Source organism: Heterocephalus glaber, unplaced genomic scaffold, assembly GCF_053883595.1.
Source record: "Heterocephalus glaber isolate CG9 unplaced genomic scaffold, H.glaber_assembly_v1.0 deba00001452, whole genome shotgun sequence".
Classification (NCBI taxonomy): domain Eukaryota; kingdom Metazoa; phylum Chordata; class Mammalia; order Rodentia; family Bathyergidae; genus Heterocephalus; species Heterocephalus glaber.
Genome location: NW_028258302.1, coordinates 11,815,125 through 11,830,115, shown reverse-complemented (window position 1 = coordinate 11,830,115; position 14,991 = coordinate 11,815,125). Strand labels below are relative to the sequence as shown.

Below are 14,991 nucleotides of genomic sequence, written 5' to 3'. Positions count from 1 at the left end.
TCTTTTTCTTTCTTTATACTTTCTCTTTCCTTTCTTTTTCTTTCTTTTTTCTTGAGACAGTGTCTCGCTATGTAGTTCAGGTTGGCTTTCAACTTGCAGTGATCCTCCTGCCTCAGCCTCCCAGGTGAGGTATTACAGGCACCTGCCACCACGCCCTAATTTTTCTCATATGGGCATTTCAGTGTGTAAACCTGAGCAAGACCAATATAACAAAAGAACACTGTACCAAGAATCCAAAAGTGTGAGCCTTTTCCCTCTCTCCCCACAGGTGCTAGGGATGGAACCAAAGGCCTTGTCCATGCTAGACAAGTGCTGTCCCACTAAGCTACATCCTCAGCCCTGGAAAATGAGACCCTGAATCTAATTTTATCTCCCTCTAAATAGGTGGTGTTAGGTAAATAGTGAAGCTGTTTGGTTTCCTGTTCAAAATTAAAACTGCCAGGTGTGGTGGTGCATGCTTGAATTCTAGCACTTAGAAGACGGAGGCAGGTGGATCACAGTGAATTTGAGGCCAGCCTGGGCTGCACAGTTAAGTTCAAGGCCAGCCTGAACTATATAGCAAAGACTCTGTCTCAAAAAAAAAAAAAAAAAAAAAAAAAAAAAGGAAAAGGAAAAACAAAACACAAAAAAATTTTTTTCCCCCTGGTACTGGGGATTGAACTCAGGACCTTGGGCTTGCAAGACAGGCATGATGTAGTGAGCTACATCCCCAATCCATCACAAAATGTTATTTTTAAAATAAGTCTATTCTGAGGATCAAATGAGATGATGTATGTGAAAAGGTTCTAAAATTTGGAGGGAATAAACAAAAATTAAGAATTTACAATTTTATATAGCCATGACAAAACATTCTTATCATTTTAATAACCATTTTGGGAAGCCCACTGTTCCTCATTATAAAGAATGTAAGAATTAATGGTAAATCTACTGAAATCAAGATGTGCATATAAACATCCACTGTGAGCAATAGCTACAGCCATTATAACTGAAGCTAATCCTACAGAGAAATTTGAAAGGTACCATTTGAGTGCGAAAAAGTAACACCAACACTTGGAGTAAGACAGGCATAAAAAGACAAAGTCATGCATTAGTTTGCTATTGAGATGAGAATATATTCAGGAACGTAAAGATGTCCGTTTATTCAACAAATATTTACTGAACATCCATTGAATGCCAGGTACTATTTTTTTTTTTTTGGTACCAGGGATCAAACTCAGGGCCTTGCACCTGCAAGGCACCACTGAGCTAAATCCCCAGCCTAGGCACTATTTTTGTTACAAGGTGTCAGTGAGTAGATTTTTGTTCTTGATAAGCTATGAATTTTCTAACTTCCCCCAATATCAAGGATATAATCGCACAAATTACCTTCTTGTTTTGCTTTAGTAAATCTACCTCCCCACCCTACAACTCAAAAACAAGTAAAGAGAAAGGGGAAGAGCATGTTTGTGTAAATCCGTAACACTGATTTTTTTTTTTTGGTATTAGGAATTAGAGCTAGGGCTTTATGCATAATTGGTAAGCACTTTGCCACTGAACTACATCCCCAACCCATGGAGTGCTGGTAATTTAATAAGGACCTCCTCTCACACCAATGCTTTCCAAGTGGGGAAGACATACTGGTCTACTCATCATCCAAACATGGTACTTTCTGCAAATGCTTGAAAACTGCCTTCAGCAGACCACAGGACTCTTAATTTTCTCATTAATCTAATCAGTTGTATCTTGCTTGGATTTACTGCATACCAGAGTTGAAATGAGGCCTTAAAGGAAGCCCATTCTCTAATTTTAACCATGTAGAAATTGATGTCCAGAGAGGAGAAAGGCTGTGTATAAGTTTGTTCAGGACTAGAATCCTGGATTCTGGATCATCTTGTCTAAAGCTTTTCCCATTATGTCATGTTCTCCTAACTGTCTGGAAGAATCTGGGCTATCCCTGACTTTTTCCTTGGACTCTCATTTATCTTGGTACACACCTTTTCCCTTGTTTTTGTGGTGCTTTGGATCAAACCCAGGGCCTTGTATATGCTAGATACTCTACCGCTGAGCCACACCACAGGCTCTCTCTCCTCCATTTTTAACACAGTGCACATTTTTCTTAAGTATTCACAGAAAATGGACACTGGAAGGACATTCCTCTCCAAAGTTACCTGTATTATCCATTGCATTGGACAAGAGATAAGAACCTTCAGAACTTAAACTCAGACCAGTTACTGAATCTGCATGGCCTCTCATGGTGTAGGTTAGCTTGTTTTGGCGTAGGTCCCAGACCTGTGAAAACAAAAAAGTGCTCCCAGAAATAAAATTAAGAAACAGCAGAAATACAAAATTACTCAGGAATCAACTGCCTGGAGAAATTGGTTCTCTCCTTAAATCTGGCTCAGGGTCAAATATTACTTTACCACAAAATATAGAATTTCTGTCAAACAGGAAAAAACTCTTTCTAAAAAGGGAGGCAAAGTGACTATGTTTAACTAGAAAGATATAAACTATCAAATATTAAGATGAAGTTTAACAAATAACTTAGCCAAGTGTGGTGGTATATGCCTATGATCCCAGCAGTCTGAGAAGCTAAGGCAGGGAGACTGCAAGTTTGAACCTAGCTTGGGCACTCAGTGACTTAGCAAAACCTCATCTCAAAATAAAAAATAAATTTAGGCAGTGGTTTTTTTTTTTTTTTTTGGTTCTGGGAAGCGAACTTAGTACCTTGTGCTTGCCAAGCAGGTGCTGGACTGCTAAGCTATACCCTAGGCCTGTGGAAGAGTGTTTTAATCCCAGCATTTAGGAAGATGAGACCAGAGGAGATCAACACTGGTATGAGGCCAGCCTGGACTACATAGTGAGTTCAAAGCAAGCCCAGACTACTATACAAAACCTTGTCTCAAAAAAACCCCAAAAATCAAAAACCAAAAAAATTTTAGATAGAAGTTATTTTCAAATCATAACAAAATGTATTAGCCATGAAAGAAAAAAAAAAAAAAAGCCAGGCATAATGACACATGCCTGTAATCTCAGCACTCGGAAGGCTGAGGTAGGAGGATCACCGGGAGTTTAAGGTCAGTCTGGGCAACATGGTGAGTTCAAGGCCAGCCTGAATGACACAGTGAAACCTTGTCTCAAGAGAGAAAAAAAAGGGCCGGGATCCACCGCCTGCCTCGCAAGTGCAAGGCCCCAAGTTCGATTCCCAGTACCAAAAAAAAAAAAAGCTTGAACAGTAATTCTTAGGCACTACAAAGAAACTATTAGAATTACATTTAAAAAAATGTAATTTGAAGACGATTATTTACATGTAAAATTGTGTAACAGTACAATATACAAAATTCTGATGCTTAAGATTATTCATTCATTCATTCATTTTTTTGCTTTTATGAGACAGGGTCTCACTATGTAGCCCAAGCTGGCCTTGAACTCACAGCAATCCTGCCTCAGCCTTCTGAATGCTGAGATTATAGATGTGCACCACCATGCCAAGATTTTTTATTTAATATTACAATAAAATTATACATATAAACAGTATTACATATGTGTATACATGCACATATCCTATGGAAAAGTATATTTATTCCAAGAAAAGTAAACAGGAAGGTAAGATAAACAGTTTAGTTGAAAACAATGTATACATCAAATAGAGAAAAGAGATGGTCTACTATGGCTCAGAAGCACACTGGGACACTCTTGAGTTTTCACATAGGAGCCAGCATGGCAGGGTAGAAGAGGAGGTTTAGGGTCAGAATGAATGGGAGTTATGGGTCACTGAGCTTGCCAACCCTTTGTGACCCTGTCCTGGAAAGACAGGGATAACAACATTTACTGCTCATGGCTGTTACAAGGATTATAAATAAGAATGCTTAGCATATGCCTGGCACATGGCAGGCCTTCTATAACTGGCAGCTATTATTAAGCAGTTTCTAAAAATAATTTTGAAGGCTAAACATAAAAATATTTACATAATAAGCTATTAAGCTAAGAAGGAAAACACAAAATGGTACTTATATAAACTGCAACTATATAAAATAAACATCATCAGTGACATAAACAGTAGGGATGTCACGTGGAAAAAGAATAGCAATTCTGTGAAGGTCACTGGTACACAAAGTTTCTCCCAAATTTTATTTAATACTAGGGCCTGGGATTTAGCTCAGTGGTTCCGCCACCTGTCTCGCAAGCGCAAGATCCTCAGTTTGATCACCGATACCAAAAAAAAAAAAAAAAAAAGGCCCCAATTTTATATAATACCGCATGTAATTTTTCTAAGTGAATAAAATTTTCCTTGTCCTCTAAAGCGATGCACTTCCCCTTACCCAGAAATGTTAGGTACCTATGGTATGCCAGGGCCATACATAAACAGACAACTCTACTTTTTCCATCAATAACCCACTCACATGTGGAGCTCAACACACTATATATACATACATACATATATACATATACATACATATATATATATGATCGTATTTTTTTTTTGGTCAGGATGTTTGCTGCCTCACTAATGAGAACCTGAGATAGCCGACACTGATAGAAAAGGCACTACTGAAATCTTTAGCTTAGTAACAAGTAGGACAGAGTGTGCTTTACCACCAATCTCAGCACTTGTATGCTATTTCTAGACCTTTCTCCTAGAGGCCTACATTTTTGGTTTATGCAGGGCCAGAGAGTTTCTGGGATTTGCCACAGAAAGAGTGACTATGACACTAATTTAAGCAAAGCATTTTGCAAATGTCCCAATCAGCTGTTCAATGAACATTTGGGCATTTGATTAGTGGCAGGCACTGCTGGAGATTAAAAAAAGACAAGAGTCTCTGCTGTCAAGAAGCACTCATTCTAGCAAGGAAAACAGACATGTGAACCAGTATTGAAAGGCCTATACAAGGTTCAGCAGTACAGAAGATGAGGCTTAACTCTCTTGTGGAACAGGGATAAGAATGAGAAAGGGAAGCATTCACAGAGAATAAAGCACCTGTAGAAAGTAGGGAAGGAGGAGATTTTTTTTCAGACAAAGTGGAACTGTACTTCCAAGCACAACATGATAAAATTACTAGATTGCAGGGACTTAGGCACAGAGAGGGCTGCAGATGATGTCTGAGGGGTATATAGGCAGGGACCACTCATAAGAGGTTCCCCATGCTTGGCTTGGACCTTAACTGTGAAGTCACAGAAGGGTTCAGAATAGGGTAGATTTGCATTCTGGAAAGGCTTTTCTGGCCTAGACAATCAAAGAGATAAGACCAGAGAGTAGGAAACCAAAAGCATCTATTTTATCCCCTTAACCACTACATTAAAAAACAGAATAAGGGCCAGGGATTTAACTCAGTGGTGCCGCCGCCTGCCCTGCAAATGCAAGGTCCCGAGCTCGATACTCAGTACCAAAACAAAACAAAAAAACCAGAATAAAAACCAAAAAGAAGCTGAATAAAAACAACCTACCGGGCTGGGGATTTAGCTCAGTGGTTTCGCCGCCTGCTGCGCAAGTGCAAGGACCCGAATTCAATCTGAGGTACCACAAAAAAAACAAAAAAACAAAAAAAAAACAACAACCTACCAACTAAACTCCCATCCTACCCAGAGCTCAGGTTTACGCAAAACACCAAAGGATTGCTAGCCAGATCTTCAAACCCTCAACAAGCAGGAACACATTTTCTTTTTTCATTTTTCTCTGACTTCCCAACTGTAATACTAGGAAGAAATTCCCCAGAGACTTGTGTATGTTCACAAAAGGGGCTCCCATTCCCTATCTGTTCTTTCTTTTTAAAAAACAGGCAGTGTTAGCTGAGAAGCAAACAAGAATCAGGCTTTTATTTATTTATACTTTGGTGATGGGACTCAAACCAGGCCTTGTGCGTGCTAAAAAAGTGCTCTACCGCTAAGCTATACCTCCAGACTGCGAACCAGGCTCTTTGAGGAGCAGCTCTTAATGTTGTGAGGCAGTACGGTGATTTGTTAGGCAAGTGCTCAAGACTGTTGAGCTCCTAAGTGCTTCAAAGTTAACCTGTTAATTGACTAGAGGCAACAAGACAGAGTGGAGAGAACATCAGTCCTCTAGAGACAGTCCTCTGATCCCGGTTCTACAACTGACTGACATTGTGATCTTGGCCATATCACTTACCCTCTTGGGACCTTACCTTAGTCATCTGTAAAATAAAGAGGGATGGACCAAGTGTTTAAGGTCTCATTCAGGTTTGACATTCTTTCAGTCTGTTTCTGATTGAAAAGGAACCTCTTGGGGAGGGATTTAGCTCAGTGGTGCCGCTGCCTGCCTCGTAAGCACAAGGTCCCGAGTTCGATCCCCAGTACCAAAAAAAGAAAAGGAACCTTTCTTTTGCATGTTTAAAGAAAGTTATAAGGCCTGAGGATAATTAGGAGCATTTCTGGGTTGAGAGGCAATTACTGTGCCCTAAGCATGTAACAGCAAGGTATTTTTAGACATGAAAAGACTAAATTTTAACAAGCTCTCATATCTGTTCAGCATATCTCTTACTTATAGAAGGGTAAAACTGGAGACAAATAACTGCAGCAACCTGATTTCAAATACTTTATTAACTGCTGCTGCTAGAAAACAATCCAAAATCTGAAGCGTCCTTATACCTGTTAACTTTTGTTAATGGTACTGGTGATCAAACCCACAGTCTTATGGATGCTAGGCAAATGATGCTGTACCACTGGGCAATGGGTACCACTGACCCAACACCTGACACATTGATTTTTATCTGGAAATGTATTCTAAGGAAACAAGAAATAATTTATTTATTTGGGGGGGGTTATTGGGGATTGAACTCAGGATGTTGTGCTTGCAAGGCAAGTGCTGTGCCACTGAGCTAAATCCCCAGCCCTCATTATTAACTCATTCTTAGAAAAGTTTAGAAAACTTCTTTCTATAGCATCAAAAACAAATAACTTGGAAGATGAAGGTCGAGAATCACAAATTGATTTACTACTATCTCAGACTAAGACAGTTAAAAATAATATTTTAAGTGTCTTTAAGCAGGGAATGAAACACTCTATGTTTTTAATACAGTCCCCGAACCCAGTGATTTCACACTTCATATTAACTGCTTAGTCCTTGATGGGATTTGTATGAGGTACCATGTAACCTTTGATTTAGGCAGGTGATGAAGACAGGAGAGAAGGAAAATTTCAAGTTACTACTATCCTTTCAGATGGTTTTAAGTGCCAAGCTAGCACAATCTCAGAAGTTTGCAAAGATTTGCTTCAGTGAGTGTATACAGGTGAAAGGCAACTATATCATATATAAACGTACCTTTATATCATTGTCTATTCCACCAGAGATAATCTGATCACTTGTGTCATTAAAGGTCACAGCTAATACCTGGTATGTGTTTTGAAACGTCTGGATAGCTGCTTTCTTCCGGATGTCCCAAAGCTGAAGAAGAAGCACAGGTAGTCAGTCTATCAGTTATCACTACACTAAGAAATAATCACACATTATACTACTGAATTCAAGGACTCTGTATAGCTCCAATAGGGACCTCATTCAGAAACTTTCCTAGATATCCTAGTAATACATGGTGAAAAATGACCACAATTTTGTCAATGTATTTGAAAGTTTATGGTCAGACTTTTGGGTTTCTCTTGCCTCAGTCTCCTGAATAGTGAACTATAGGTTTATGACACTGTGCTTTGCTCAGACTCCTTTGTTAAAGTATGAATAAATAACACGTGTACAGTCTCAGCTACTCAGGATGCTGAGGCAGGAAGAATGGATTTAGCTCAGTGGTTCTGCTGCCTAGCTCACAAGTGCAAGGTCCCAAGTTCAATATCTGGTACCCACCCCCCAAAAAACAAAAAAGAATGCTTGAGCCCAGGACTTTGAAGATACTGTATATATATATATATTTTAAAGACAGGGTCTTGCTACCTTGTTCAGGCTCTGTCTCTAACTCATGGCAATCTCCCTGTTTCAGCCTCCCAAGTGCTGGAATTACAGGTGTATGCTACCATGCCTGGCTGAGACCCTGTCTTAAAAAAACAAAAAACAGCTAGGCATGGTGGTATATACCTATAATCCCATCACTTGGGGGAGATTAAGGCAGGAGGATTATAAATTTTGAGGCCAGCATGGCAACTTAGTGAGATCCTGTCATCAAAACAAAAACCCCAACCCAAACAATAAAAAATCAATAAAGTCTGAATAAACATAGATAATCACCATTCCCTTGGAGTAGAAGTCTTCTACCTGCTTATTTCATATATTCTTAGGATTAAAAAAAAACAAACACCTAGGGCTGGGGATGTAGCTCAGTGGCGTCGTACCTGATCCCTGGTACCAAGAAAAAGAAAAAACAAACAAACTCCTAGACCATTGTTTCTCAAACTGTAGATCCTAGCTCATTAGCAGCTGTAACCTACAGTTTAAAAAAGTGGGAAAATCAGTGAAAAGTGTGACAACAGGAAATGTCAAAAGCCTGTCTCTCCACAAAGGCAATGAACTAGTAAAAAAAAAAAAAAATCAGAATCAATTTTATCAGAATTAAAGAAACTAACTGAAAGGTAAGAGCATGAAAAAAACAAAGAACACTCAAAGTCTAGTGAGAGATCTCTGTAGTGTTTCAGCCTACTCCAGCTCTGACCTCTCTCTGCTCACCAAGGGTTCTGAAGACACAGCCCACATTCTCAAGTGTAGGTTCCTTACTGAAAGGAGCAGAAGGACTTTATCCTTTATTCTTAAGGAATTACGAGGGCCGGGAGGGAATGTAGCTCAGTGGTACAATGCCTGCCTGGCAAGCGTGAGGCCCTGAGTTTGATTCCTGATACCAAGAGAGGAAAAAAAAAAGGAATTACAGCTATGGACTATTTTTTTTACCTGGTGGCTCTCTGAAGGATAAGCTCAATGGGTTTACATTCATTTTGCCTACCCTGGAATCCCTGAAAACATTTAAAGGCAAAAGCCTTTGGCTCTGCTGTCTGAGGCAAGGACTAATAGAGCAAACAGGGTAACCAAAAAGCTTGGGAGGAAAGGCTGGGGAAGAAGACAGTTTGGGGGTAGATGCTTGGAAAAGCTCTGACATATCCCTGGGAATCTAGAAAGCCACTTCTGGGCTCAGAAAAGACCTAAGAAGCCCTAAGCTCTCACCTCTGGTTGACTTTCAGTGTCTGTACAAGCTCAAAGTGAAGGATAATGTGAAATTGCAAACTGCTGGCCAAGAGCTGAAGGCAGGCAAGGTCTAACAAAGAGTCAATTACAAAGACTGGCAGAAATGTCCTTCTGTCAATCAACAGCTGACCACAAAGCTAACAGAACAAGATCTCAGAAGCAAAACAGGACAAAGAAGATAGACTTTACAAAATCAGTTCAAAAGGACACTAAATATAACTGGGTGCAGTGCAGCAACCTTGTAGTCCCAGCTACTCAGGAGGTAACCAGTCTGGGCAATACAGTGAAATTCTGTTTCAAAAAAAAAAAAGGGCCGGGGATTTAGCTCAGTGGTTTCACCGCCTGCCTTGCAAGTGGAAGGTCCCGAGTTCAATCCCCGGTACCAAAAAAAAGAAAAAAAAAAAAACTGGGGATTTAGCTCAGTGGTGCCGCCACCTGCCTTGAAACACAAGATCCTGAATTTGATCTCCAGTACCAAAAAAAAAAAAAAAAAAAAAAAAATCACTAAACAATGACTACAAGTTGTACCAATAAACTCTTGGTAAATGTCTACTTTTCCACAAAAATTATTAAGTATGCAAATAAAATCTTTTTAACAAATGACACTGGGACAACTGAATAACCAAAACAAAAGAATGAAGCTAAGAGCCAGGTATTGTGGTGCATGCTTGTAATCTTAGCACTATGAGAGGCTGATGCAGGAAAATTTACAGATTTGAGCCCAGCCTGAGCAACTCAGTGAGACCCCATTCTCAAAATTAAAAAAAAAAAAAAAAATTGTTTTTCGTACTGGGAATCGAACTCAGGACCTTGTGGTCACCAGGCAGGTGAGGGACCACTGAGCTAAATCCCTGGCTCTCAAAATAAAAAATTAAGAAACAGTTAGGAACTTAGTGTAGCGCAAAGGCTGTGGTTCAATCTCCAGCACCTCCACCCCCTATAAGAATGAAGCTAAGGGCCAGGGATGTAGTAGCTCAGTGGCACCGCACCTGCCTGGCAAGCACAAGGTCCTGAGTTTGATCCCCAGTAACAAAAACAAAAACAAGGGCTGGGGATTTAGCTCAATGCTTTCGCTGCCTGCTGTGCAGGTGAGTTCAATCCCTGGAACCAAAAAAAAAAAAGAAAAAAACACACAAAGAAAGAACAAGCTGGGGATGGGTAATTGCCTAGCATGTCCAAGGCCCTGGGTTCAATCCCCAGTATCAATTAAAAAAAAAAATCCCTACCTTACATGATACATAAACTTAATGACAAGGCCGAAAAACTTAAATGTAAGCGCTAAAACTATAAAAACTCTTAGCCTGCTGCACAAGTGCAAGGACCTGAGTTCGATCCCCAGTACCAAAAAAAAAACACCAAACCTCTTAGAATAGGGGAGAGAAGGGATGAAGACCATAATCACTATTTGTTTATCTATCATCCATTGATGAATGTTTGGGTTGTTTCCATCTTTTGTGTATTAGAAATAATGATGCTAAAAACATGTACAAGTTTCTATGTGAATAATACATGTTTTCATTTTATTTTTTTATACTGGGGATTGAACTCAGGACCTTGCGCTTGTGAGGCAGGTGCGGTGCCACTGAGGTAACATCCCCAGGCCCCATGTTTTCTTTTTTTTTTGGTACTGGGGATCGAACTCAGGTCCTTGCACTTGCACAGCAGGCGGCGAAACCACTGAGCTAAATCCCAGGCCCTGTTTTCATTTTTTGAATACAGACCTAGGAGTGAATTGCTCAGTTAAGTGGTTACTGTTTATGTTTGAGGAGCCAGATCTTTTGCAAAGGTAAAGGGACTAAGAGATGGGGGGAACAAGGAGGGAGGGGAATGGAAATAAGAAGAATTAAGGTGTGTTAGTACATGTACCAATTCCCCATGATGAATGCAATGACAGCCCCTGGGTCTGATCCCCAGTAGCTGGAGGTGGTGGTGGTGGTGGGTAGTGGTGTGGGGGGGCTGGGGTGGGGGAGAAGCCTAGTGCAAATGTGCTGCAGTTAATTCCTAGTACCAGGTTTGGGGGGCATTAATTAATAGGTCTAATTCTGCCAGAATTAAGTCGTTTTGGGCTGGGGATTTAGCTCAGTGGCACAGCGCCTGCCTCGAAAGTGCAAGGACCTGAGTTTGATCGCCAGCACACACACACAAAAAAGTTAAGTCCTTTGAAGCAGGATGTACTCAGCCAGACATGGTAACTTATGACTGTAATCCTAGCACTTGGGAAACTGAGACAGGACTGTCAGGAGTTTAAGGGCAGCCTGGGCTACAAAGAAAATTAAGGGAAGCCTGTACTACATAGTGAGACCCTGTCTCACCCCTCCCTCCCCTAAAGCAGAATGTACTTTGTTTACAGATGTGACTAATGCTTAATCCTTTAAATTTTGGAGTGATACTGCCTGGAATATAGTATTTTTCTCTCTCTTTTTTTTAAAATTTAAGGCATCATCTATAGCTGGTGAAGTTTTATACTGCACTGGGCTATCAACTGAAACTGTTGGGAGGTTATGGTACTGAAAGGGGACTGTAGTATTAAGTAAACCTAATTATCACAATTAAAAATAAAGCAGGACTGGGGGTATAGCTCAGTGGTAGAACATTTGCCTAGCTCTAGATTCAATCTCCAGTACTGCCACCCCACTCCCACCTCCAGCAAATTTCTCAGGTGTATGCCTTTGAGGTCCACTTACATAGTCATTAAAATACAGTCTAAGAATTCAAAATTGGTGCCAAAGTAAAGATATAATGGTCGATACTATGAAGCAATGTGTCCTTGTGCATCTTTGAGATAAGATACTTTCAGGCCCCATTTTCTTCATTAGTGAAATGAGGAGACTAGATGAGATTAGTTGACTCCTAAAAGGTCAGACCTGAAACTAAAAATTCTGATTCCCATTCCATATCTACTGAATCTGAATAGTTTTAATAGGTTCTTCAGGTGATTCTAATAAACAGACAGCTATTGGACTAAATGACATTTAAGGTCCTCTCTTGAGCTACAGAAACCATTTACTTAGCTTTTTATATATCTGTAATTTTACCGTACTGTCCCTGTAAGACATTTACATTACTGTCACTGGTCTAAAGAGCGGGAAACAGGTCAGATGTGGTGGTGCAGCTTGTAATTACAGCACTTGGGAGGCTGAAGCAGGAAGATCACAAGTCAGAAGCCACTCTGGGCTACACAGTGAATTCAGAGGCCACCCTGGACTATGTATCAAAACCTGTCTCAAAAAAACAAAGCAAGCAAACAAACAAAACAAAAAAGGAAACTGAGGCTCAGAAATGTGAACTGCTCAAGACCACATACAATTGACAGCTAAACCAGGTATGGTGGTACATGCTTGTAATTTCAGCACCCTAGAAGGCTGAAGCAGAAAGATTAAATTCAATCCCAGCCTGGGCAACTTGGGGAGATTTTGTCTCAAAATAAAAGATAAAAGTCCCTCGCTTCAATTGCCCAGAACCACCAAACCAAACCAAACAACAAACCAACAAAAACAATAAATCAAATCAAAACCAAAACCAATTAAACCCATACGATCCATTTTACTCGAGTCATTTATTCTTGTGGCAATCCTCCTGCCTCTGCCTCCTGAGTGCTAAGAAAACAGGCATGTGCCATTATGCCCAGCCAATTCTATGGTTTTAACATTATTCTGTATGGTAATTAAAATAGTGCCTATTATTATTTTTTTTTTTTTTGGTACTGGGGCTCAAACTCGGGTCCTTCCACTTGCGAGGCAGGTGGTGGAACCACTGAGCTAAATCCCCAGGCCTTTGCCTATTATTTTATTTATTTATTTTTTGGTACCGGGGATTGAACTCGGGTCCTTGCGCTTGCGAGGCAGGCAGTGGAACCACTGAGCTAAATCTCTGGCTGCCTATTATTTTAAAAGGGGAAAATTTCAAGTGTCTGTTTTGGGAACTGAATGCTAAAACTAAATTGTGCAGAGGAGGGAGGGTACAGCACAGATGAGAAGGTTCACATTATGTCACGTCAAACTGCAACACAGACTGGTAATACATACCTTAACTGTACCATCATCGCTGCCAGTGCAGACAAGCTGGGGTCCCCTCCTGGCTGGGTAACAGGAATTTACAAAGGAAGTATGTCCCTTCAGCCTTTTAACCCTTTCGCCTGTTTCACTATCCCATACTGCCACAGTTTTATCTGTGGATGCGGAGAAGAGCATACTAGAAAGTAAAAGGGAAAACACAGAAGAAATTAGTGAAGACAGTAACAATCTATCTTTCCCACTTGTCAAAATCTGCCAAATTCTTCCAGACTACTGACCAGTTGTGCTTGTCAGTAGGGAACACAATGCTAGAATGCCTTATCCTACACATAGAAATCCTACTCATCCTTGTCTAGACCCAATTTTAACGATGATCCTCTGATGTTTTCAAAAATGTCCTTGTGAGTCCTCATGACACACCCCATACCTAATACGACAGTTTTCTCAAATCTTTTCCTCATCTGTGACAGATAACATTTTACACATAAGATATTCCCATAGGGCTAGGGATTTAGCTCGGTGGTTCTGCTGCCTGTCTCCCAAGCATAAGGTCCCGAGTTCAATCCCTGGTACCAAAAAAAAAAAAAGAAAGAAAAAAAAAAGATATTCCCTGACTTGGAAATTTTTAATCACTCCCTGCTGCCACAGAGGTAAGAGAGACTGCAATAATTCTGGATCCAACACTTGAGTCAATCAATCCTCACTCTACAAATCAAAATTTTTATTTTTTCTGAGGATAAGTTCTATTTAATTTTATGATGCTTTAAAAATAATTAGGCAAGGGTATTAGGGAGAGGTATAAAATCAGAGGTGGGTATAATGCTTTCTTTACTTAAAAAGTATATAATGCTATGTATCAATTGATGAAGCACCCTAAGACTTTAGACGTCAGGAATGTAAAAACAATCAGCCAGGCATGGTAATGCACACCTGAAATGCCAGCACTAGAGGCTGAGGCTTGTGTTCAAGGCTAGTGTGGGTCAATAGTGAGCAATGAGACCCTAACACCTCCCCACAAAGCAAGCAATGTTCACCAAGATATTTAAAAATGTAACTAATTTACTTCATATAGACAAATTTCTGTATTATCTACAGATATTCTAAAACTTCGATGGAATGTCTATGTTTGTAACAAAGATGTTAGATGAACAAGGTTAAAGGGAATAAGTCACCAGACAAGATTGTACAGTCTTAACAAATACACCAAAACTAAACAGTCTGGAGAGCTGGGTGTTGTGGTACACATCTATAATCCTAGCACGTGGGAGGGAGGCTAAGGCAGAGGATCACTGAGAGTTTGCAGCCAGTATGGACTACACAGTGAATTCAAGACCAGCCTGACAACACGGAGAGACCCTGTCTCAAAAAACCCAAAAAGAATCAGCCTGGACTGCACAGCAAGACTGTATTTCAAAAAAACAACCCACCCATCCATCCTGGGGCTTTAGCACTGAGCTACATCCCTAGCCATTTTTATTCTGAGACATGCTTTTGCTCAATCACTAACCTAGGCTTGGGCTCCAAACTGCCATTCTCCTGCCTCAGCTTCTCAGAGTGCCGGGACTATAGCCATGTGCCCCTATACCTGGCTCATTACTCTGCTTTTTTTGGTTTCTCAAAATAGTATTTTATTACTTTCATAATAAAAACAGCTAATTTCTACATATAAAAATTACAGGGGCCAGGGATTTAGCTCAGTGGTGCCATGCCTGCCTTGGAAGCATAAGGTCCTGAGTTTGATCCCTGGTACTGAAAAAAAAAAATTACATTTTGCTTCATGTCTTACAGAAAAACCAAATTTATCCAGAATACCAATGTTAGATAACAGTGTGTATTTATAACTGCTTACACACATTTCACTTGGGGTTATAG

The 14,991-nt window shown here is 40.2% G+C and overlaps 1 protein-coding gene across 1 annotated transcript in view; it reads right to left on the bottom strand.

Moving 5' to 3' along the window:
- Nucleotides 1-14,991, bottom strand: part of Snrnp40 (small nuclear ribonucleoprotein U5 subunit 40) — a 29,333-nt gene that overhangs the window by 7,461 nt on the left and 6,881 nt on the right. Inside the window, exons 4-6 of the mRNA XM_087215427.1 lie at nt 13,132-13,297; nt 7,253-7,375; nt 2,148-2,268 (exon numbers count right to left, since the gene is read on the bottom strand). Coding sequence (XP_087071553.1) covers nt 2,148-2,268; nt 7,253-7,375; nt 13,132-13,297 — 410 coding nt within the window. The remainder of the gene's footprint in view (nt 1-2,147; nt 2,269-7,252; nt 7,376-13,131; nt 13,298-14,991) is intronic.